Below are 25,612 nucleotides of genomic sequence, written 5' to 3'. Positions count from 1 at the left end.
CCAGATGACACAACCTGACAAACTCCTCCAAATTACTCTCCAGAGGCTGGCCAGAGAAGATATAGCTGTCCATCTTTTCCAGCTCTGGTATTCTGTCAATTCAGGGTGCCGCAGACAAGAGGAAGATTCCTAAACCCTTTTAATAGATCCAACAACCAACGGCAAATCCAACAAGTTAACACACAACCTAACACTTTCAATACCAGACAAAGAACAGAGGAACAGATTGAGTATATATAGTCCATGGGTGATGAGGCTGATGACGGGCAGGTGTGGGGATTACAGACATGAAATATGTGCGGGAGTATGGAGTAGCGTGTGTAATGAAGTCCGAGGGGAAAACACGGAAAGAGACGTAGGGAACGTAATGTAAATTAGCCAGACCAACCTGAACAAAAATATATATACCATTTTTTGTAAAACCGAGATTTAAGATAAAACTCTCAGCTTGTATGGCTGATTTGAATTGAAATGTTATTGAAATAGTTATGACAAATGTAGACCTTGGTTTTCCCCGTTCCAGTGGACAGGAGCAGCACTTTCATTTCAATTACCTTAAAAAAATACAGTTGCCTTGGGGCATTATTAAGATGCCCGCTCAGTGAACTGACTTGCCTTAAAGGGACTTTTTAGACAAATGAGACACTTTGGGCGGCACTACCCAGAAATAGAAAATATCCTGTGGCACAAATGGAAGAGGTTTTATTGCTTATCGCTTACTTCATTCAACCTGCTAAGGATGTAATATAAAGTCTCTTGGCACACAAACCTGTGTTTGTACCTTACATATAGATATAATGATGTAATAAACTACAATATATACACATAAATACATATAGTGTCATGTACAGTGTGTCTTTGTGTGTGTCCTAGTTTGGCCATTTTAGTGAGGGCCAAATTGTCCACAGTGAACAGTCATTACAACCCACTTGTGATTACATTTTACTGGTCCTCAGTAAATAATAAGGCTCATAATTCGGTCAAATACTGTTTTGCACATGTCAAATCTAATGTCTTGCACATGTTTGTGTGATTGTAAGGTTTAGGGTTAGCGGATGGCATATATCATAAGCCTGATATGAAAATCAATGGAATCTATGTCATATCCCGACTAGTCTGGTAAAACAAACCTGTGTGTGTGTGTATGCGTGTGTATATAAAATGAAATGTATGAAATAAAGCATGATGTAATTTAATAAAATTAAATGTCTGATTATCATTTTACGATGCAATTGTATTTGTATGTATTTATGTGTACTAACAACAGAAACGAAAAGCACAGTTTTTCTGCACTATAAAATGTTTAACAGCAACATCATTTTGGGTGGGTGTCAGGATCCCACGCATGAGAAGACAAGCACTAGAGCAAGCAGGTTTCTACACTGCGACCATTTCAGTTGCATTTGTGACTGGAAATTAGTTTGTGCGACCGTGAAGAAATATATAGGCGCACTGATGTGACTGACCTCATCTAAACTCATAACCCATTTAAATTAAGAAAGAACTACTCCCAAATGTGTCTCCATGTATATTACATGATATTATGCACTTCGATCGGCAGTTTTTGATGATACTCAACTGAGCTGCGTTTCCCGTTATGAAAAAGGAAAACACTCTTAAGCGCCATTTAGTGTTTTTTTTTAACTTTCGGTTCGGAGGTGATGTTAGTCTGTGGCTGTGCGAGTGTGGGTGAGTATTTTTTATCAGGTGTCGTTTGGAGGGTTGTGTGTCTGGCATAACTGACACTTGTTGGACGCAGAATAAGTGTTTCTGTGTGGCATTGCTTTGAGGGATCGCAAAGTTTTCGACAGCTGAGCCCAACACACTTTCTTAAGTTATGATGTTGCTTTTGGTGCTAACAAATAAATGGTTGCATATGCATAATTTGCGAGTGGCACATGTCCCCACCACAAATGAACAAATGCTTGCGGAAGGTGTGTATTTTCTAGGGGAGATCAGCATCTAAAACTCTAAGCCACTTTCTCACCATCTCCCGTTGCTCACACTGGTATCATCCGCGCCCGCATCGCTTGCTTGTGCATCCAGTGTGTTCAAGTCATAGGAATAAACAATTTTTAAGTGTAATGCACCGCAACAGCCAAGTGGTCATCCCCAAAACGACAGTTTGGGAAACACATACTTCGAGAGCTGTAGTGGCAAAGCTGAGTAGGCAATGGATGGACCGTGCACATGGCGTGACATTAACGCTTGTCCGCTTGTCCAGAACAAGTGAACGCTTTGTAAGGGCAAGTGAGAGAGAATTTTTTTTCCAAGACAAGTGACTTAAAAAAAAAATAGTGCAACATATATATTTACAAACGAAGACTCGTCAAAATAAAGTCAAATTAAATTGAACAAACTGTAATGTACTTGAGTATTTGCTATTGAAAATTGTAGTGCCCTTGTAGTAAATTGATAAATAAATAGGGCAGGGCTATTTTCTGAAACAGACGCTACCTGTAAATGGGTGACGCAAATAAATTTGCTATGGGGCCCCCATGGGGCTGTGGTGGTGTCCCGTACACTTCTGCAGTTTGCATGCACAGAATAGGAAAGCGAGATAAACTTATAAGCTTATAAAATAAAGTTTATAAAAAAACTTTTATAATTTTATTTACTATAGTATACAGTCTTTATCAATTTACTACAAGGGCACTGCAATTTTCAATAGCAAATACTCAGCAGGCTTTGAAGAAAAAGTGACAGAAAAAGCAATGGGGGACTGTTCCATAGTAGAGCTTTGTGTCTAGCAAAACCATCGCATCATTATAACAACACCAAAGAGCGAGCTCTTGCATTCTGCTGCCAACTTTGAATAACGTTCACAGAAACGCGCCTCCATTTCACCAAAAACATGATCCAAAGCACTCATAGACGGCCTGTATGTATTTCCATCCACTAAAAATATACTTTTGAACAACAAATGCAAGTACTGCATGCAAGTACACTGTTGTCTGTTGAGTCTGTCATTTCTTTAATCTCAGTTCATGTTGCTTCTTTAATTATTATTCACCAAATTCATTTTCAATTTTTTTTTAAATGATTTCGTTCATCATCATTTCAAAAAGAGGGTGCACTGAAATGGCCGTTCTTTGCTCCCTTGGGCCCGCTCGTGGCGGAGACACTGCCAATATTAAATTATGTGTTCTGGGTCACACCATAAAAAATTGGGAATTAAGCACCAAACACAATTGGACTGATTTAAAATAAAAAAGTAAATAAAATATGTTATCAAAATCTTGAAAAAAGGCTCAAACGCTGGAGGCTGACCGCAGTTGGTGCTGAAGCCACATTTTTCCCACTAAAAATGATAACCGGCCTCTCTCAAAATCGCGACAGATAAATTATGAAACCTATATAATGTTAATAATAATAACATTAAATACAATTTATACAAGGATAATTTACTGCTTGCAAAACCAGATATGTAGGCTTAGGCTTTGCCATTGCAGCATGTCCTTGACGTGACATCACTGCTGGTGGGAGGGCCCCTAACTCGTGCATTGCGGATTTGCAGTACGCCACTGTCAACACAGTGTCAAATTAGTGTTTCTTTTTACAAAACGTAAATTGTCTGTGCTCCTAAATTTTGGACTGTGCTCCTACATTTTTAAATAAAGAAGCACAAGTGCCCTGGCGAGCCAGTGGTCTGCCATTAAAAAGCCTTAAATGGGTGCAGTCTCTTGCGTAAAAACGTGCAACAAGTCTTGTAAATGGACTGGGGATCACTCACTACAGAACTGTGTAATACTGTTAATTCACCCTTCCATGAAACATCTGAGATTTACAGTGAATTCGATCTTTTTTATATAGGAAAAGGTTCACTCGTATAAGGTAGCATACTTCTGGGGCACAACTGGCTATCTTAAAATACATCAGGGAATCCTTTGACCCCAACATTCTTGCAAAACGTTCTATAATAGTTCTACGGAGCAAATTGATTTTTATTTTTAATCTAGAACCAATTTCACAATCAATTAAAGATTATGCTCTTGATATTAAATTCTGGGTTTGTGGAACAAAACAGTAGTTATTGAGGTATATTACTGAATTTCTCGGTGTACTATATGTAGATACCAATATCTCTGTAGAACATTCTCCTACGGTAACAGCTTATAAAAGCCCTTTTGGTTCTAATTTAGTCAGCATCAAAGTGTTAAAAAAGAGGTCTGTTTATCTCACTTCCTCTCTCTCCCTCTCTCTCGCTCTCTCTCTCTGTGTACTGTACAGTACGTGTTCAGAGGAGATCATGTCAAACCTACTGGATGACTGTAGGAGTGAAGGCCGCGAGTTTTTCTGTGAGTCACACACTCTTATATAGAATCAATACTGATTCATAACATTAACATTTTTACATTTTTCATATTCATGTCTATGTGGATCTACAAAAATGACCTTTCTAGCGAAATGTAAGCCTCAACAAAACCCCTCGCCCTTGGCCCTAAAGCGCGAAGTACGGTCCGCGTGTAACAGGACAACAGAAAAAGTGCACTAGTCCAGTAGGTCTCAATACACACACAGAAAGTTTGCAGTGTCTCATTGTCGAAGAAGAATGATACAAAATCAACACGCTGAAACCACGAACAGTAAGCTAGAAGCATATTCTTCTCCATAGTGTTTGGTTGTTGTTCTTGTTGTCTTGTTGTGTGCTCGGTTTGTTTGCAATGGCGAAAACACTTCCTCAATCTTAATTTGCAATGGGTCTGTGAATGACGCGACTCAGCACTCCCCTCTGACGGTCTGGTAGAGCACATATTCTCATTTGTATTGCAGATGTGATAAAAATGGTTTTGTGTGCGAGACGGACAGAGAAGCGGAAAGTCAAGTATAACCGGGCCGTAAGTGTTAAACATCAGGCGTGAATGATACCATTCTAAGTGATCTGGGCGAGAAAACATATACCTCATATAAGAAAAGAGATAACTTTTGTCTTAGGGCATTTCTAAGGACTCAGTATGATGGAGACTTGGGTTCTTTCAACTCGGCCCTAGCAACCATCCAGAACACATTAGCAACCGCATACTGTAGCAACACCTTGTCAATCACTCATGTATAAATCAAATCAAGCTGTTTTTATCTTCTCTTTTGGTCCCTGTTTTGAACATGGAAACTGAAGATTACGCAGGCAGGAGAGAAACAATTTTCTTACCGTGGCTGTTAGTTAAAAGATATATGCAAGACGTGTAAAATCCTAAATATATCAATTTACTAAGCACAAACAAGTCCGCTTACATTTTCCTTGGAAAAGGTCCACATTTCATTTAAGTTTTTTAAAGTTAACTTTAGAAGAGAACATAAGAGGCTTTTTAACAAACATCGTCATTCATGAAAAATCACCAGGGAATGCTTTCATTTCTTTAATGACAAAAAGATTTTCTCCAATAAAATACACCTCAGTTAGTCTACCTTTTAACGTGTTCATAAGCGCTACACAAATCATAAGTTTCTGCCAATCTTTCATTAATAGCCATTTACAACGTTTTCCGACAAAAAAATATCTCAGCAGGAATGCTGGTAAAATGGCATCTAACACAAATAAATGAAGAATCTTCTTGTTATGAAATGGAACCCTGATTTGTGTGTGCGTGTGTGTGTGTTTGTGTGTGTTTGTGTGTGTGTGTGTTTGTGTGTGTGTGTGTGTGTGTGTGTGTGTGTGTGTGTGTGTGTGCATGTGTGTTTATACTGCACACTTCCCACGCACAGTGAGCCTATGACTTGCATAAGAGGACCTCACCTCTTTAGCGTTCCCTCTCTCTCTCTCTCTCTCTCTCTCTCTCTCTTTCTCCCTCACACACATACACACACACACACAGATCTATTTATTCACTTATTACTAAACCAGACTGATATTTCATTTAAACAGATTAAAAGGCAATTTTTCATGTAAAAATATGTTGGACAACTAATTGCTGACTTTTCTCAACTGCATACAAGTAGTAAAGAGATATCATAACCAAAACATCAGCAAAGAAAAGTTGATATTTCATGTAACTACAGTATACAAAAGTAATCTTAACATGGAACAACACAGGATATAAGCCAGTGTTGGTACTTTTCTAGAGGTAACAGAATTATTAGTAAACCAATACGTTCATAGAACTGCCAGTTTTGATGCCATCAAAGAGCAGAAATATTTAATAATATTTAAATGAATCTTACAGGAACAGTTCAACATTTTGTTGTCATTTACTCACCCTAAAGTTGTTACCAACCTGTATAATATTTGATATTTTGCATAACACAAAAGAAGATATTTTAAAGAATGTGGGATACTAAACAGTCGTAGATAGTAGATTTGTCCTACTTTAGTAGTCAATAGTGCCCCACAACTGTTTGGTTAAAAACATTCTTCCAAATATATATTTTGTGTTATTTGTGCAGAATAGCTTGAGGCAAGGGTGATTTTATGATGACAGAATTTCCATTGTCGGGTAAACTATCCCTTTTCATGATTAAGTAGTATTCATTTTATTAAAATTGATTCCTGGTCCACTTTTTTTCTGGATCCTATGATGCCTAAAAAAAAGTAAAGATTCAAAATCTGATCTGGTTTAGTACAGTTTAATGAAGAATGATTTTAATTCTTTTTAACACGTTTAACTTTTTAGTCAACTAAAATGGCTCTTACACTTCAATCCTCTTTAAAGAAACCAAACTGAGAGGTGTGACTCTTTAATAGTCTCACAAACAACTGCAAACCAGAGCAAACAAATACTGCCATACAGAGAGGCACGAAAAGGCCAATCCCCTTCTCTAGCACACAAAAGCTTGGAGCAATACTTACTTAGAGGTAGGGGTGGGCGGAATGACCAAAAATCTATTTAAGGAATGAGTCATTTTATTTCACGGTAACAATCTCCCATTATAATTCTATATCTTATACATAATTTTATTTATTTATTTAAAAAAAAAATTGTATTTATTAATTACAGTTCATTTGAATGCTTACCATAGTTATAATGTAGGCAAGTTAGGAAATGTGCTAAAGATATCAAACTAAGTTCTCTGATAATGAGATTTATTATTTATTTATCTTCTGGCTAGTATGAATAAATGCACAAACAATGAGAGTACAGTAAGTACACTTACTGTACACTTACTCTCAGGTGACTCCACCAGCGTCTCCCAAAACTGGGGTTTGCGGCGTGTCACGTCAAAGCTCTCACAATGTGAGCATCATCGCGCATTTTCGATGCAAGTTTCGCCTCAGCTCGCCTAAAGTAGAACTTTATTAAAACTATTAACACTTCACAAAACAATCTGACTTCTGAAATACATGAGAATTAACTTTTTTAATATGGAAGCGCAGATCCCTGCACCCCTGCACGGGCACTAAGGGTAAGAGAGAAGGCACCGGACTGCAGCGAATCATGAAACTACAGACTGAAATAAGGTCAAAAGAGTATTTTATTCGTCATTTCGCTCAGCCCTACTCAGAAGCCATCCACATGGAGGCTGTATACAGACATAAAGATTTTGTATATCGTGCCGGTGTTTCGTCCCGATGAATCCGGCGTTTTGGGAGCCTGAAAACTGTTTATTTTTCAAACCGGAGCAATTTTTGTGTACAGCTGATCCGTATATTTTCTAAAACGATGATGTCATCATCACAAGTTTATGCGCATTCTCCACACCGTCTGTTTTTAGTGTATCACTGCGGCAGAATACAGCGCCACACACTGATTTGGTATGCTACATCGTTTTTAGTTGGTTTGGTTCGATACGCAGATATTTCTTGAGACGACTCGCAAAAAGGAAAAAACATATTGGATAGGGAGAGCTATGGCTTCGAGTGGATATGGCCTTAGTCAATGAAAATAAAAAAAACACCTTTATCTAATTGCATGTACTTCTTATTATAAAATGTTTGGCTTACTTAACTCTGTTCTGCTTGTGCCCAATCCCTTTTTTACTGTGTTTTCCCTCCAAGCAACTCAGGCCATAGACCATCCCTGTTTTCCGCCATTTTTCATTACCTGACAGCCCAAACATTAGAGATTGACAGCCTGCAATGAGCCCTGGCTAATGTCATACATATGTCAATGATGTGACAGACAACAAGTCAACAGCGGTAACACGGTACACATCAAACCAGAAATCAACTTCCAATACAAAACTGTGTTTAGCACTCAAAATAAAGCTGCCAACTTTCTATACTGCTGTTAAAAAAAAATCTCAATGGATTCATAATGCAGTCTGACATTTTTTCTAAATGCAATAGAACATTTTACCATTTGAATCTATTTGGTGTTGTAAAATCTCCAATTGTCAATAAACCCTACAATCCTGCCCAAGGCATTGGTTTTCCTCATGCGCTTAGGCGTATTTATATACCACCGGGTTCGAATGGACAGATGTAGCTGTATAGCTAGATAATGTAGAGTACACTGTTTACTCAACTGGTTATAGATTAATCATCTACACCTGGACTACACGCATCTATTACCATTTATTAAGTGTAGAACAGAATTGAGCAATTACAGTGTATAAAAAATGTACTGCAAATGTGTTCATATATGCATGCATACATTTATGCATGGATCCTTTGATGTTCTTTACATCGTGCAAGCAACACGCTAATACCGATTACATAATTATCAATTAATACTTGTTGACACTACCATGCTGCAACACATCTCATCTCTTATTGCTGGTATAATTAATAAAAATTACCTCCTGTTAAAAACGCAGCGATCAATGATTATAATGACTTGTCGTATGCATGAAATGTGTATGAAACGTTCTGGGAATCTTTGGCAGACGCACACATACACGGATAGAGCAATGGGATGAGGGACAAGGTCAGCCAAACCACAGTGTGCCTGGAGCAGATGAGGCTCAAGTGCTTTGCTCAAGGGCACAATTGTGGAAGGTTGTACAGTGCAGGGTTTTTCAGATAATCTAAAAAAAATAAGGTTTTTCAATGCTTCTATGCGGCACCTTGGATCCAGTAAGCAACCTTGTGCTGATCAGGAATCATTTTTCACTTGACTGGGTTATTGAGTTGGCTGTATGATTTTCTGAAGATCGGTCGAAGTGGTGTTAACATTAAAGGTTCTTTAGATCAGGACATTGGTCTAATGAACTCTTCAAAACACCAGTGCATGGATGGTTTTGTAACAAACTCAAAATAAGACATTTATTAAGATGAAGTGTGTTATGTTGCTTCACTTTCATCACCAAAATAATAATGAATCTGTATTTAAAGGTGCTGTGTGTAATTTTTTGGAGGATCTATTAAAAGAATTGCAATATAATATACATATACTGTCTTCAGAGGTCTATAAAGACCTTACATAATGAAGCGTTATGTTCTTATTAGCTTAGAATGAGCTATTTTTATCTATATACACCGCGGGTCCCCTTGCATGGAATTCGCCATTTTCTTGCTACAGTAGCCCTATATGGACAAACTTCTCTAGTCTTTTTACGAGTATGTTTCGTAAATACATTATCTTCTTCGGCAAAGAAGCGAAAATTTAACATCTTAGTTCTCTGTCAGCCGCTGTAGTGCTTCGAAAGGGAGGGGTGGATTGAGCCGTTGAATGCAGTTTGCAACCTCAACGCTAGGTGCCGGTAAATACCATACTCTGGACCTTTAAACAAACCTTTTTATTAGCTGGCCAAACCCCTATCTCTTTATGCTTTTGTACCCGCTGGTGTGGTTAATAAAATCCTACTGAACCTCAGCACAGATGCCGCACATTCTTGAGATCTCACTTCAATCTCAACAGGAGACATTATAAAAACACAAAGGACTTATTTTTGTTTCTAACAGCATAAGATCTCAATGTTTCCACTGTAATAATGAAATCTAAAAACAAAATAAAGCACGCACTGATATGCAGTTGGGAAAGAGAAAGTGAGAAATGCGATCCTGCCTGAACAGACAAGAGTACAGAAGTGATTCACTGGAAGCGATCAGTCCCACACACAGCTACCATGGCCCAGCGCTTTGAACAGCTACACATTTCCACATCTAATCCTACGCCAGGCAGTCTTTGATCATGCGATGACTGCAAGACCATTATGACCAAATATGGACATTATCTAAATTTATCACTGGTCTTATTAAACTGTATCTAAATCAAAGGCAGACCTGCAGCTGTTAACAAAAGGTGCATTCTTAGGGATACACACATCTTCATAAAAGACCTGCTACTAAGATCACTTTCAAGAGTTATGGTTAAACATTAGGCGATAAAAGCAGAATGTTTTGTGGTCAAATCACTTTAAATTGCAAGTCAAGCATGCTTCTTATGTTTAACCATCAAGCCATTTAAATGTGGGTGAATGATCATTATTATGAGCCTGAAGACGTTTATTTTGCAATAATGCATTAAGATTCCTTCCAAACCTAATCAATAAAGGCATATCTTTACAGCCTTCGCATTCAAACACATTCTATAACACGCTGAGCATGTGGGCAATGTGCTTAAAACCAATGTTTCATTTCCTGATACCGTTGGCCCCATATCTTCCTACCGAGCCACAGTATCATCTATCTGTGCAAGACCAAAACACTGCTACGGTGGCATTTACCTTACTTCAGAGGATTCTGTCAAGCCTAGACAATCTTCAGGTGTTATAACCTGTTTAAATAACGCAGCGCGATAGCAACATGCAGAGGTATTTTTAGCTACAATGCCGAGTGAATTACTCGCCCTTCTATGACAGAACATAGAATATATCATGTAATGTAAAAAAAAGCATAGCGTAATAACGTATATCAGTCATCAATGGTGATATATGATCATGATAGGCAGAGAAATGTTCAATGATGTGTTTTCATAAAAACCAAAGAAATCCAAGGCTTTATATAATCTAATGGAAATGGTAAAACTAAATCAATGAGACATTGAGTCATTGGAGTCAGTTCTGTACTCTATACTATACTATGAATACTGTTGGCAATGGGGATGCACCAAATGTTCCGCAAGCCGAATTACTGAAATGGCCGAATAAATTTTACGAACATGACGTTTGATGTGATCAAGCAGCAACCAGCGCAAAGAAGGAGAAAGAGAGAGAGACACAGAGAGAGCAACTCGCGTGCTTTATAAATGCGGTAAACGTGTCGGCAGTATGTTGAGCATTTTAAAGTGTCAGAGAAAAGACTCTGCAGAGAACTTGCCATGCCAGAGTAAATTTCTGAATGAAAGCATCTTTACCACTACACTACTTGTCAAAGTATGTTCTGTGCATCCCGGCCACGAGTACACCGCAGTCAGCTTTTGTGGGCAGAGTTTGCAGGAGGGACATGAACTGAAATAGTTGTCAGTCAGAATTGCTTGCATGGATGTATTTTTTTTCGTTAAATCATTTTGCAGTGTAGCCTATAATAATCCAACAGTTTTCGTTTTTACATATTTTTAGCTTGTTGAATGACACTTTCTAATGAAGTGTTTTGTTGTAGGCTTACAGAGTACAGTACATTCTTACAGCAGTCAGTTATAAGCCGAATATAGGCTATTCAAGAAGGGAGAGGGCTCCGTTTTTGTTTTTAATTTAGCCTATTTGTTTTGATTGTTACAGTCCTCCTTGAAGCTAGCAAGAAAGTGTTAAAGGAGTAGTCCACACACAAACAAAAATTCTATCATCATTTACCCACTGTGTCGATATTTTAAATTTGTAAAACACAAAAGAAGATATTTTGAAGAATGTTGGTAACCAAAAACCGCTGGTCCCGTTGACTTCTAATGTATGGACACAAAACCAATCAGTCAATGGGGAGCAATGGTTTGTGTTTTTGACTACAAGGGATGCACCGAAATGAAAACTCTTGGGCGAATGCGGAAGACCGAACATGGCTTTCGTATTTCTTCTATTTACTTATTTCTATTTTTTATTTTAGAGTGAACTTTTTTAAGGTAATGCTATGTTTCAGACTGGTTCTGTATGAATAAAATGCTCATGACATGAATCTTAACACCGCTGCTGTGTAAAGTCATGAAAATGAATAAATGAATGAAGAAAATATTACGTTGTAATTCAAATGTAAACAAGCGAACAAAATAAGCCAGATCACAATTTAGTATGCAACTGTTTCAATGACCATCACAGTGACTTTGAATTCTGAGCATATCAATGTCAATTAAGCATGAATCCTAAATTGGCAAATTATAAAGCTTGTACAATAAACACTAAAGACAGATAGCATGCCTAAGGCAGAAAGGATCAAATCAATGGAGGCTATATGTTAAACGACTCAAGCAGCATTCATTTAAGATGTTTAATACTAACGGTTAAGGAATTAAATCGAATCCCCAACCAGAATACTGCCTTGCAAGAAATAATAGACAAATCAATTTCCCACTGCTCATCTACAATATTAGACAAATCCTCTGCAATATAAATAAAACTATATTAAACCAACAACTCCCTGCAGTGTTGGGACATTGATCAGACATATAAGCCTTACACACAGAAGATATTTATCAGGAAGATTTGTTCCAAATTTGATCCATATATCAGTTTACGGCTGTAACATGTTTTCCAAGGAAAACAAGCTGCATATAAATGATCAGATTCAGCTGTTAATTGCTTCATAATCCATATTGCTTCATTATCCATATTCCACACACAAATATTCAGCAGTGACTCTTTTCCTAAGAAAACAAGCTGCAGAAATATGATCAGATTTAGCAAATTTTCGCAATAGCTCACATTCTCATTGTCTATCTAAACAATTCATTTTTTCACTCTTGCAAACACATGCACAATGGAAGCCTCTGGCCCACGACAAATCCGAGAAAACTATATATTATGAGGTTAACCCTTCTCTGTAAACGAATTAGCCTGTGTGTCTCCTGGACTATGCAATATTCATAAAGTTAGTGTCGCACAAAACGCAGAAGACCGCAGAACAGTGAATATAAACATAGCTCTTAAAAGCTCATGCTTTCAAAGGTTTTTCAAGTATTTTCTCTCATTCCTCTCACAAATAGACCGTCATCTCCTGTGAAGGCAGAACTAAGAGGGAAAATGACCTCATTCGGTCCTGAATGCAGCCACCAATCTCCATGTTACCCAATTGTCCTCTACAACCCGCGGGAAAGAAGCAGCGAGAGGAACAGCAAGAAAAATAAGTAAGGACGTGTTGGTGGTCTGGCAGGTTAAGGGATCTTTTGTGTAGACCCTCTATTCTGATAAACCCCGAAGGAAGTCAGAAAGAAGAAAATAAAAGGGAACCAGAGAGAGAGATATGGAAGGGGGAATAAAGGTTCACATATAGAGGGATTGCAGAGATTAAAAGAAAAGACAAAAAACCTCTGAAAGCTTTATCTTCTAAGAAAAGACCTGTAAAACAGTTTCTGATCCTATAGTTCAAAGCGCCACACGTAAAATAGGCATTTTCCGGTAAACCCACCCAAAGTGACATCTAGTCTGCGAGGGATTTGATCTCCTAATGATTCATACACCAACCGAAATCACAATCTGAGTCAATCTAGCGGACCGCTGTCAGTCATTGCGATTTATGTCTGTGATCAAAGTTATATTGTCTGGACTAGAATAAAATGTATAATATATTAATAAACCATTCCAAAGTCTTTGTAACCTCTCAAACCGTGTTAAAACTTTATTATGCTGCCTACTTCTAGAGTAGTGATATGTCTCACGTAAACTATGTTTATTCATGCTCATCCCAAAATAAATGCGAACACCAGGTGGCTAAAAACAAAGCCTTCTCATTAGTGAAGTGACCAATTAGAACAGACAATAAAATGATGCCGTATTGTTTGCATCCATCCAAAACGCAGCAAGAATTGGCAAGCAAAGGGAGGCAAAATAGCATGTACCTCCTTTGGCATAAATACCCAACCGTTATCAGCGGTGACCTTTCAAGCCAATTAACTTTTAGTATCACTTAATAGTGCCATTAAGTCTACATCTACTTAACCCAACAGGTGAACAGGGACTTTTTAGCCAAAATAACGATAAAATCAAAAGGAACCTCAGTTTATTGCTAAATGTTTTAAATTGGCCGTAGTATGTAGATGCCACTATGTTATTTGTTCCGCTTGTTTATTTGATTGACAGGTGTCAGGCTGGTCCTTGGAAAGATTGCAACACGTTGTGATACATCCTGATAAACCCTTTCCTTAATATTCTAATGTTCCTAAAGTAAAAAATGCTAAAAGCCGAGTAAGTTTTAATGTGCTTCTGCAAATACAGACTGAGAGATTGGAATGAATGAGGATTTGTAGTTTAAAATACAGTTTAATTAAATCAGGTTACAATACTCCACAATTTATTTGTAGCACGTCTTTAGCACACACAATCTTTATGCGCTTACCCATTTTGAGAATTTATTTGATCACTTACATAAAATTGGACCGAAATCTATTTGGTATGAAGTGATGATGCTGCTTGCATGTTTCAAATGAGTCACTGGACACAGCTTAAGGCCTCTTGGACAAAAATGCTTGTGGGCAACAGCCTAATGCTTCATTTTTGCCAGAACAGAACATTTCTATTCTATTTATTTTTCACAAAAATAAATGTACGGTCTTCTAACCAAGAAAGAACCAATCAGTTTTGTGTAGAACAGATGCAATGTCAAACAAATTGACAAAATTGTCCATACAATTGAAAAACACAGAAGGTCCAACAAAACACTCCTTTTTTACTTTTCACATAAATAGAGAAACATTTCATAAAAAATAAACATTTTTGAGAGACCTTCTTAGGTCTGATTGTATGTTTTTTCCTGCTTGAAAACTCTAACACAGTATGTGAATTTCACAGATCCAATGCACTAAAAGATTTATTATGGTTGACATCATCAAATTCTTGCTACCATGACATCATCAAATTGTCTCATAAGCACATGTCTCATGGTTCCCCATCAACTGGGTTGTACGTGCGTGACTGTGTGTGTTCATAAGCTTTTATTTGGCACAGTTGGTGACATCTTATGATCTAATCTGCCAATGTGAAGCTCAGTCTATTGTTCAAAGAACAAAAAGAAAATTTGAGGGCGAGTGAGAGATAAATAAGCGAAAGAGATAGGGAATGTGTGTGCGCATGCCAGTGTGTGAGCGCATGTTACATATTTAATTTATGTCAGTCCCTCTATTTTACTCGGTTCTCCCATAATGCCCCTCTCCAATACATATGGGATAAAAGCAGCTTCAAAGGGGCAGAAAACAGCTTTAGTGTTTAACTGTGCAGGCTTGACTCTCTTACTCTCTCATCTTTTCCTCCCTCTCAGTCCCTTCATATGCATCCTAAACACATTTACACATTTTCCCAGACCTCATTCCAGAAGTCGAGCATGCAAACCACATAAAGAAGTTCATCGACTATTCCGTCCGGCCCCCTCAGTGTATGTTAGTGCACACGTGCGAATCCTCTCTGCCCTTTTCTTCCATATGGCAGGAGGAAACATGGTAAAAAGACATGTCCCTGCTTGTCTATTTTTTATCATGTGAAAAGAAAAAATCTGTCCATACAGCAGAACGAAGCATCCTCCAGGACCCTCACACACATTTCCAAAACACTCTCTCGTCCCTCAGAGCTTATAGAAAAACATCATGCGGTGGAACTTGAACAAAGCAGGAGGAAAAGCACAGAGGTACATTTCATGAGAGAGTAAAAGAAAGAAAGTTTTACCTTAGTTTTACCTTACCCTATTTTCATTTCCTGTGCAAAGCTTAGTTTTTGCTATACTAAGAATTGTATTTACATTAAAGGGACAGTTCACCCAAAAATAATAATTCTGTCACCCTCAAGTTGTTCCATATCTGTATAAATGTCTCTGTTCTGATGAACACAGAGAAAGATATTTGGAAGAATGCTTGTGACCAAACAGTTCATAGCCACCATTGACTACTATCATAGGAAAAATACAATGGTAGTCAAAAGTGCCTCATAACGGTTTGCTTTCATACATTCTTCAAGATATCTTCTTTTGTGTTTAACAGAACAAAGTAATTTATAAAGTAATTTTTACTACTACGGTTGTCAATGGTGGCATTGACATACTCTTTGGTTACAAGAATATCTTTCTCTGTGTTCATCAGAACAAAGGAATCTATACAGATTTGGAAAAACTGGAGGGTGAGTAAATTATGAAAGAATTGTTATTTTAAGGTGAACTGTTCCTTTAAGAAACTCTTTAAAAAACGAGTAAGACAGGGAAATCCATTGCGCCTGAAATAGTGCACTTCCAATGCCTGTATCAGCTTGAGCATCGAAAATAACTCCAGGAGATGATTTAAAGAAGGGATGAGATGTGTTATGGGAAGCAGATAGCAGGGGGCCTCTCAATGTTTGAGTTTCATTCAAATCAGCCCCGGCATCTGACTTCCATCCACAAGAGCCTCTTCAATTATTACCCTACAAGTTCTCCAGTAACGTGTCAAAATGGAGGATGTCACAAAACAAAACGATAATTTGACAATTATTTTGACTATGTTTACCATTACCAACAACTCTGAACACTAAAGCGAAACTAATAATCACACCAAATAAAACGCATTGCAAGAAATAAATGAACGAACGAAAAACGATTTGTGCTTTAAGCCTGTCCTCAAGATTCACTCCTAATGAAGTGCTTTGACAGAACAGCACGATCCACTTTGAGGTTATTTCAACACAGCTTAAAATGATCAAATCAGTATTTGGAAGGGTAGTTTGAAGTGAACAGCCAGATGATGCAACGGGATGACATGGTTGCTAGCGAGAGGTTTCTGCGGTTAAGGGGATGAACGCTTTTAGAAACAGCCTAATAGTTAAATGTAGCTATTTGTTAACATAATGAACATCAAGTACACATCAGCGGCTTCACGTCTGAAATAAAGACAGCGCTGATGAATCCACACGCAATCATAAACTTTGCTGGCTTCTACACTAAACTCTCAGCGACAGGTCTGTCACTAATCCAGCCACAGGTATTCTGTCACACCCCCACATCTGTGACTACACGCACAGCTCCCTGCCAACTTTTCACAAAACAAATAGGCGAGGGACAGTGACAGAAAGACTGGCTACCCGTCAGGCTGTGTCTGATGCAGATGGCATCAGTAATAAAGACAATCTGCCAGGTATCTGAATCGTGTTTCGTTTTAACGCCACATCGTAGGACAATCCCAAACGTGGCACTAAATGTTTGATATCAAATTTTCTCTCGGGGATCACATCAGATTCATATCAGATGTTATAAAATATTCTAATGTGGTTTGCTGAAATGCGCAAGCGGTTTGTTTGTTTGTTTGTTTGTTTATAACACTATATCAGCTTCTGTTTATTTTTATGGCAAAAAAATCCAGTTGAAAATACAATAATATGCAAGAATAAACCCAAAACCAATATTAGAGTTCAAAAAACGCACGCTGCAAAGAAATGATGCAGCCTTACCTTCTCCGCCATGGTCATCGCAGCGCCACCGTGAATTCCCAGTATGGGCATTGCCGTCTGAGACGAAACAAAGTCAAGCATCTGCGCCACGGATTCCTGATCAGAGCCGTCTCCGTAAACCAGCCCGTGCAGTCTCTGACGGGACATAAGATCACACAGGTGCGTAAGCATGCTTCCCGGGTCCGTCTGGTTCACCTGGACGCTGAGCACAGTCACCTCCAGCGGCGCGCCTACCCCGCGCACCGGACGCATGGCCGATTCGGATACAGCGGGGGTTTGGCCTAGAATCACAGCCACGCTTAAGGATGGAGGCTTCTCTGCAGCCTGCGACCAACCCAGGAAAGCCCATAAGATTGTGAACCGGACTACAGCTCCCATCATTCCTGGCTTCAGCCCCTGTGTGGATGAAACATTTGAGAATAAGCTACCTTTGTACAATCATAGTGCCTCACAAATACCAACTGTGGCCTAAAGCTTCGGCAAATCTGGCTCGGGGCCGTAAATTAGATCAAATCGAACAATGTAATGACATACGTTTCATCCACCCCATTACTTTGCTCGCAAAGATTCAATAAGTGGACTGAGAAGAAATGGGAAGCGAAAGCGCAGGACAAGCTTTTAAAGGTTACGATGGCATGCCTCTCCATTCATCTTTACTCAATCACTTAAAGTCAATACTTTTCAATTAGTCTAAATAGTTTCATGGAACAGCAGTTCACTTATTACCAATTAACTCTGATGTACTGTCTTACCATCTTAAAATATATCAATGTGGTCGTATTTCAATGGCCTGCCTAAACGATAGGACTCCTCAATAGTTTATTACAGTTCTGGGCTACGTTTGAAGCTTGGATGACTCCAGATGGCTACTGTGGCTGTCTCTTAAATTTTAGTAATAATTGATGAAACCATGCACTAACTGAAATGCATTATAACTTCATGAGTGAGGAACAGCTTACACGTGGTTTAATGCGCTGACAACGGCACACTTAAAGATGGTTCAATCTCAAGAGATTGAATGTAAAAGTCGACCTCTGTATGGATGTAGCTGTGTTTTAACTATAGTGCTTCTTAATCCTGGTCCCGGGGACCCACAACACTGGACGTTTTGTAGGTCTCCCATATTTAACACATGTGATTCAAATCATCAGCTCATTAGTGGAGAGATTCATGAATTGAGCAGGACGTGTCAGATAAGGGAGACTTTCCAAAGACCACACCTATGTCACTGCTCTTTCTGAGATAATATAAAAAAGGGCACAGAATTACTTGTAAAGCTTTGGAATATGCATGGAATAAAACGGAAAAGGGTGTAGGTAAAGTATAGGTATAATTTGACTACAAGCTTTGATACAGAGATCAAATTCGCTTTTTCACAACTTCTCACTATCAGAAATGTCACTGGACACATGTCCTTCATTCCTAGAGTTTAGTCATCAGTCATATCTGTACCTCCATTTCATTCACCGACAAGCAGAGTTCTGGCCCTTAGCCACCGATGACAGATGATAAAGTACTCCGAAGTCTTGGAAAACTATGCAAACTAAAATATGAAAGGTCAACACTTGGAAAGTTAACTATATTCCAATATCATGCTGCTTATATACGTATGCCAACTCTGTTACCAAGAACTAAAACATTCTCAACCACTGACAAAATCTCAAAGTATAAAATGATAGCGTAAATGTGTATTAGTATATAGCATCGGTTTCCCAGGGCATGTAATTTTTCAGAATTTATCATGACACGGAAATCAATAAAAATGAAATAAACCCCACAGGCTTGCTTGAGTTTGTATGGGGTCCTCAGCACTAAATGATGTGATACGAATGTGCTATCATCAGCTGCAGCGAGCACTACCATTTTATATCACCAGTCCTCAAAAAATTGAGCTCATCACAAAACCTCATAAATACCCATCCTAATACAAGCCAATCTTACCCTGGGGTTTTACACTGAATGTGCTACAAATCCATACATTTACATACATATAGATAGCCGAAAAATAACACGGACGTGAATTTGGTTTTCTAGCAGCAGAGATTTTTTCTAATTTATATAAGGAAAGGTATATTTTGCAAGTCAATTGGGGACCAATGGTTTTCTGTTACAAACATTTTTTAAATATCTTATTTTTAAATCATGCAGGTTTGAAATGACAAGCAGCCCTGCAGTGTAACAAATTTGACTTAAGTCTTTATTTACTGAAATCTCTTTCTTAATATATGTTCAACAACAGCAAATATGATAAAGAATTAGAAAAGTGATATTTATAATGGTACAACTGATGCGGTATACTGTAGCATGTCGAACATGATAATACCTCACAATACTTAAGAAAGAATCATGATGTTTGTGTAAAAGATGATGAATGCTTACTGACGGTTTATTGCATAATCCTCCTAAACTGGAATATTTGCATAAATGAAGCAAGGACTTGTTCAACACCAAAAATGAACTGATGCGCTGCCAATTGTTGGCAAACAATAACAACAGACACTAAACGGGTTATCTTTTGACAGTTAAAAGTAAACTTTCAGATGCATTGTGAGTGTGTACTAATTAGTACCAATCACCTAGTTACCCTAATTGCTTTCTTGATGGTTGCACTGGTTGTTTGTGAGGGTCGAAAAGCAGTACATGCCTCAATGACCACATTAGAGATTCAGTAGACAGACAGTGCTCTGTTGCCCTGTAACTTTCTCATTTAGTAAACTCGCTACCGTCAATAATTGGCATACTCGCTGAGCTATCCCACCAAAACAGCCAAACCCTTAAGCCCAACCTGGAGTGGCACTTAGCATTTGCAAATGCAAGGCATCACTCTGCATCTCCTCCACTTATTCTTCATGCGCTTATACGGTTTGTTAGACAACTGTCATGTTTTCAAGCACATTAGAGATCAACCTATACCCATAACCCATATAGTTGAAAGGCAGCCAAATGTCAGTTAACTTTCAGAAAAACATGGCTTTTTACGCACCGAAATTTTAGCAAAGCTGCCAGAAACGTCTTGCCAATGAGTGTTTTCAAGCAAGATTTGGACGTTGCATCTAAGTATGTGCCCAAAAGTATACCAACCACAGTCCTGATGGTCTGTCACAGTCTATCTTTCACGATTCAAAACCACACCGTAAAGTGCCAGTCACAGACCGGCCCCTCTGTTAGCAGAACATTACCGCTGAAATGACTTCGCAAGCGAGTGTGTAGGCTGTGGGTGGATTTCTGAGTTTGACCGTGTGGATGGGTGAGGGGGTCAACAGTTATGAGTATATTCTTCAATATACGCACCTGTACCTCCTAACCCCCACCTATCCGTTATTCTTGACCAACCGTTTGCTTACTCACTAATCTTATGTTAAAGATATTACAGGAGTTGACAGCAAATGTAAAAATCTAACGTTATACGTGTCTGTACCCAAATAAGGTCAATGTTTGATTTGTCTACTATATGTCTGTGTCTCAATATGTGTCTGTGTGCATAGAGGAGGGCAGCTCTTCAATCCTTCAGCTTCTAAAATGATATCCTAATATGTAGGAAAGACTATTTCAGGTCTGGTCCTATAAGCAAGAGGAAAACATCAAAAATGTGTTTGGACAACGTGACTGCACCCAAATCTGCAAGTCCCTCATTCCCCGTGTCGGCGGAACACGCGAAGCAACGGCGCCCCCTGTCGCATCTCCCCTCAAGTCGCTTCGCACCTATTACCAACCTTAAATATTTAAAACGTATCTTACCTTGCGTGTCACGAGGTGTCAGTGAAGGAAACTCGGCCAGGTAGAAATGTGCCATCTGTGAAACTGAGCGACGTTTTGTGAATTTTATCCACGAAGATTTCCTCACTGCGAAGAAGGCGCGTTCCCGTGCGCATTTTCAGACCTTCGGTGAGACACCTTGACAGGAGCTTAAGTGTTTGGTGTTCTGAAAGAAAGTCGAACAAAATACTTAAACTAGGCTAAGATATATGTGACAATTCAGTGTATCCTTTTCTAACTTCTCCATCGTGTTCAGTGGAAAAATGAAAGAAATGGCACAACGACGAGTGGGCTCTCGGGCAAACTGATCTGCGTGGACGCGTAACGGTTCCCCCGCACAAAACCAATTATTTCACAAGTAACCTCGTAGACGGACAGCAACACTAAATAACGGGTCTTAAATGATCAGTGTCAGTTAGCTTTGAGAAGACAGTATGTGATAAGCAGGTAAGCGAGACACCCGGCATGACGGACGGTGTGGTATTCCCCTCACGCGCGCTGGATTTGTCTCTATGTAGGGCGCTCGCTCGCGCAGCAGGTGTTGCGCATCAAGGCGGCTAAAATAATGTCAACCCTCACAGAAAAAGCAGACGCTTTCGTCAACGTTAAGCTCCAACGACGTCCCTTTGAACACGAGGGAGCGAACACTCATTTGGTAAGCAATATAAACCGGGGATATCACATTTATCAACATTTTAATTCAAGTCAAAATAACTCACCTGATATCCTGGCTATACATTTCCAAGTAAAGAATTACGCCATGTCCCCACTCTTCAGTTTATAACCTTGATCTTTCTTTATAAACAAATCCGTCAAGTTCCGCGCTCTCAGCGGTGTAATTCCATCGGTGCCCTTGTGTTTACCGTGACCATTCCTTAAAGCGGTTCGCCAAAAAAGGAAAGGGAACAATGTTCAATGGTACGGTCGAAATACAACGATCCAAATGGATTTTTCCCCTTTTATTTTTTTCTCTATTTTTGAGTCTCGAGCGCTTTCCGCAATGGGGCTGGTGGAACAGGTCCTCGCGCGTCCTCTCGATGGGTTTCCGTAAATATCACATCCTTTTGGAGAAAACAACAATCGCAGGTTTATTCGTCGATAACGGTGCTGGGGTCTATTTTGGAGAGAGATTCCTTTGCGACACCGTCGACTGAACTCGAGACATCAGCGCAGTCAAAACTGTGTCGAGCGCGTATTCGCTCCTTAACATCTCAGCCTGGAATTGAGACTGTGCTTGCCAATGCCTCCCACGCGCTCCGCGCCAAATACAACACAATTCGCTTACCGAACTGGCTCTAATTAAACGTACACGTGTGTTTTATAGGGCTATGGATATTGTGTCATGTCTCTTTCATTATGCTGTTGCCCTGTCAATTTGAAGAAATGTTAAAAAGCATTTGGTTATGCACTTGAGGCGCGTCCAAATATGCACGCAACTTTTCAGGACATTGGTTTCAGATGCACTCTCCACGAATCGAGTGCACGTTACATAGACTCCCTCAAACCTTTTTTCCGCCACAAACTCTCTCTCCCACTCACATCCTCTCACACATTGCGTGTCACATGCATACAGTCGTAAATGATAATGAGAACCATTAACAGTGCCTGCGCTCAAAACTATGGAAAATTCTCAATCACTAGACGCCTCAGTAAACAAGTCATTTTCCCGCTCCATGTTGCAAAACCACGTCCCATCCACCGTCGCCTCCACGTGCTAAAGAGAGCAAGACAATTCAACGAACCGACTCCTGTCTTTTTGAATGAAAACAGTGATTTTGGGGCTTGCTCTATTTGTCCCAAAATTGGTGGTTCGTTATGAGTCAGACGCTCCCAGCTGTGTAATTTCCCTGTATGAACTCGACAAGAGCCTTTGGTGATCCCCAGCGCATGCAATTAAATCAAATGATTTTATGGCTTTTACTGCTGTGATCATTCACTCAATCACAAGAAAACGGTTTGATGCGATGCTATTTAAAGTAATTCAGACTTCACAACACATTAGGTGCAATTGGTGGCAGAGTGCAACGATACTGGTATATTCCTACTGCAAAGTAAACACGGATATGTGTAGATACATTTTGGGCTATTGCAAATGCAAATGTTATTTTCATTAGGAATTTGGAAGCACTTTGCACAGCTTTCATTCTTGTCCCTATATCTTCTAACTGATCGCCAGAAAAGTAAAGCAACACACGTAACATTTTACAATCAGGTGATATATTGGTTAACAGTAGTAAATGCAGGAAACAATTTAGTTTTTCAGCATTTAATAATGCTTGCATTGCAAGTTCATGTCAATACAGTTATTCATGTTAGTTCATGCATTTACTAATGTTAACAGTGACAACATTAGATTTTAATAATGTATTACTAAATTAAAATGAACATGAATTAATATTAATAAATGATGTAGAAGTATTGTTCATTGTTAGCTAATGCATAAACTAAATGTTAACGAATAGCACCTTATTGTGTTACACCTGATAACATAGAACAAACATTTAACATGTTATCATGCCTTGTAAATATTTTTATGTTTGCACATTACATCCCTCTAACGAAGCCCATCCCGGCATGTAAATAAACTATACATGTTCACAACCCACAGTCCTAACATGTTTTTTAAAGATGCACCTGAAAATATTTTGCATATGTAAACCACTAGGCAGTATTTTGATTTTCAGACGAAATTGATAAGCTGGAAAAGTGCTTTTTTCTTTTTACAGTCTAGTGACAACATTTTTAATGAGTCCAATAAACTTGAATGTCTATACTGGGTGTATTGGCAATCCATGTGTGTGTGCTTAAGTTTGGAAAAACATGCCTATTATCTGCTTGCTTGAGCAGATAACAAATCTGTGACTGAAGGTAAGCTATGATTCCTTTTGGCATGGCGAGTTTCGCATTTCGCATTATAATTTATTGGTAACTGTTTTTTATTATAGTATGCTTTGCTCTTTGAAAACAGGCTTGATATTTTTATGATGACCAAATGCCATTTTTTACAATTTGCATATATATATATATATAAACTTCACCACACACTACAAAATGGCTTTGTTTTTTTTCAAACATGGGCTGCAAAAGTTGCATCTTTTGGGTGTTTTATCCATGATGTCACAGGATGTAAGTGAAGGGTTCTAATTTTTGTGTCACTGCTTATAGTAGACTATCATTAATTTTCTCACACAGTTTAAAGAACATTGTCATTACGTATTAAAGATCTGTGGCAGGGGGGACATCTGAACCAAGAAAAATCAGTTCTGTAGTTGATATGAGTTCATTAGATCATTAACAGTTCTATTCATGTACTCCTATCAATAAAATATCAATACAAATGTGATTTTAGCACATTAGGTTGACATTCCACATCACATGACATTCTGGCTTTAAATATGTAACAGAACAGAACATAAAATATGTAACAAACAGAACGCAATTCCTAAATAAAGAACAGAAACATTTTATTCAGTATTACTTTAAGAAATGTACTGTATTTATGGTCTACTGTACTGTGTGGGCATGGAAACCCTATAAAACCTTTAGAGTATTTGAAACACACTTAAATGAATAAAAATATTGTATATTTATACAAATAAATTATGTTTTATTTATTATGTCACTCAAAAATACATGTATTTTCAATGTATTAAATCAGCCTTTTTGCAATTTAAAAAGGCTCAATTTAGGAGTTGTTTACTTATTACATGAGAGCCGAGAACTGACTCGATGAAAATCACAGGTAATTTTCTAAAATGACAATAATAAAAAAATTTACCACTGAGAACGGCTGTTACATTGCAGAAAGGTTTTTTTCCTTGGCAACTGAAAGAAACTTCATCAGTTACCACAAACCATTTTCTTGGACCGTTTTAACACGCGTCATTATTTACCCGCATCCAAAAATGAACAAGCTTAATTGTTTAATGACATTAAACATGTTTAGATTTATCGTCATCATACGTTGTAGTTCAAACTCAAAAACAGAAATCAGAACTATATTATTGCTACAAAGAACCAAACACGTGCAGAAGTAAATGAAGACAAAATTAACAAGTGAATGAGTGAAGAAGAAATGCAAGAGAGGTTTGCATGAGTCTGTCATGCACACGAAAAAAGTGGGAAAATTCTGTCTCCATGGTAACCCAATTTTCAGTGTCACCACTTTTGTTACCAAACAGACCATGCTACATTACATAAAACACACATTAACACCCCCCTTCACACACAGACAAATGTGCCCTCTCACACACATGTAGACACACACAAACATACATTAAGTTAATAGGGAAGCTGTGATTTGCAATTGCATTTGCATTGATGGTTTTGTCCAGATGATGCATCGAAACACAACACAACGTTGTCGTCTAACTTAATTATTGTATATTCAAAGCACTTCAACTGTATCCCACAGAGGTTGGAGTGTGAGAAGAGCACAATTAAGAACAAGACACTAAGGCGATGTTTACTTTAATTATGCAATTATGCAAATTGG

At 38.4% G+C, this 25,612-nt stretch overlaps 1 protein-coding gene across 3 annotated transcripts in view; it reads right to left on the bottom strand.

Moving 5' to 3' along the window:
* Positions 1 to 22,365, bottom strand: part of grin2ab (glutamate receptor, ionotropic, N-methyl D-aspartate 2A, b) — a 67,349-nt gene extending 44,984 nt beyond the window's left edge. Inside the window, exons 1-4 of one of the 3 annotated variants that reach the window (XM_056740190.1) lie at positions 21,837 to 22,365; positions 21,100 to 21,283; positions 17,578 to 17,757; positions 17,362 to 17,496 (exon numbers count right to left, since the gene is read on the bottom strand). In XM_056740190.1, coding sequence (XP_056596168.1) covers positions 17,362 to 17,496; positions 17,578 to 17,742 — 300 coding nt within the window. In that variant the 5' untranslated portion in view covers positions 17,743 to 17,757; positions 21,100 to 21,283; positions 21,837 to 22,365. Of the gene's footprint in view, positions 1 to 17,361; positions 17,758 to 21,099; positions 21,311 to 21,836 lie in introns of those variants that run through there. The other 2 variants (XM_056740174.1, XM_056740183.1) reach the window with 2 other exon arrangements.
* Between the last annotated feature and the right edge of the window lie 3,247 nt (positions 22,366 to 25,612).

Source organism: Triplophysa dalaica, chromosome 2, assembly GCF_015846415.1.
Source record: "Triplophysa dalaica isolate WHDGS20190420 chromosome 2, ASM1584641v1, whole genome shotgun sequence".
Classification (NCBI taxonomy): Eukaryota; Metazoa; Chordata; class Actinopteri; order Cypriniformes; family Nemacheilidae; genus Triplophysa; species Triplophysa dalaica.
Note: the sequence above shows the minus strand (reverse complement) of the source record. Positions and strands in the feature narration are given on the sequence as shown.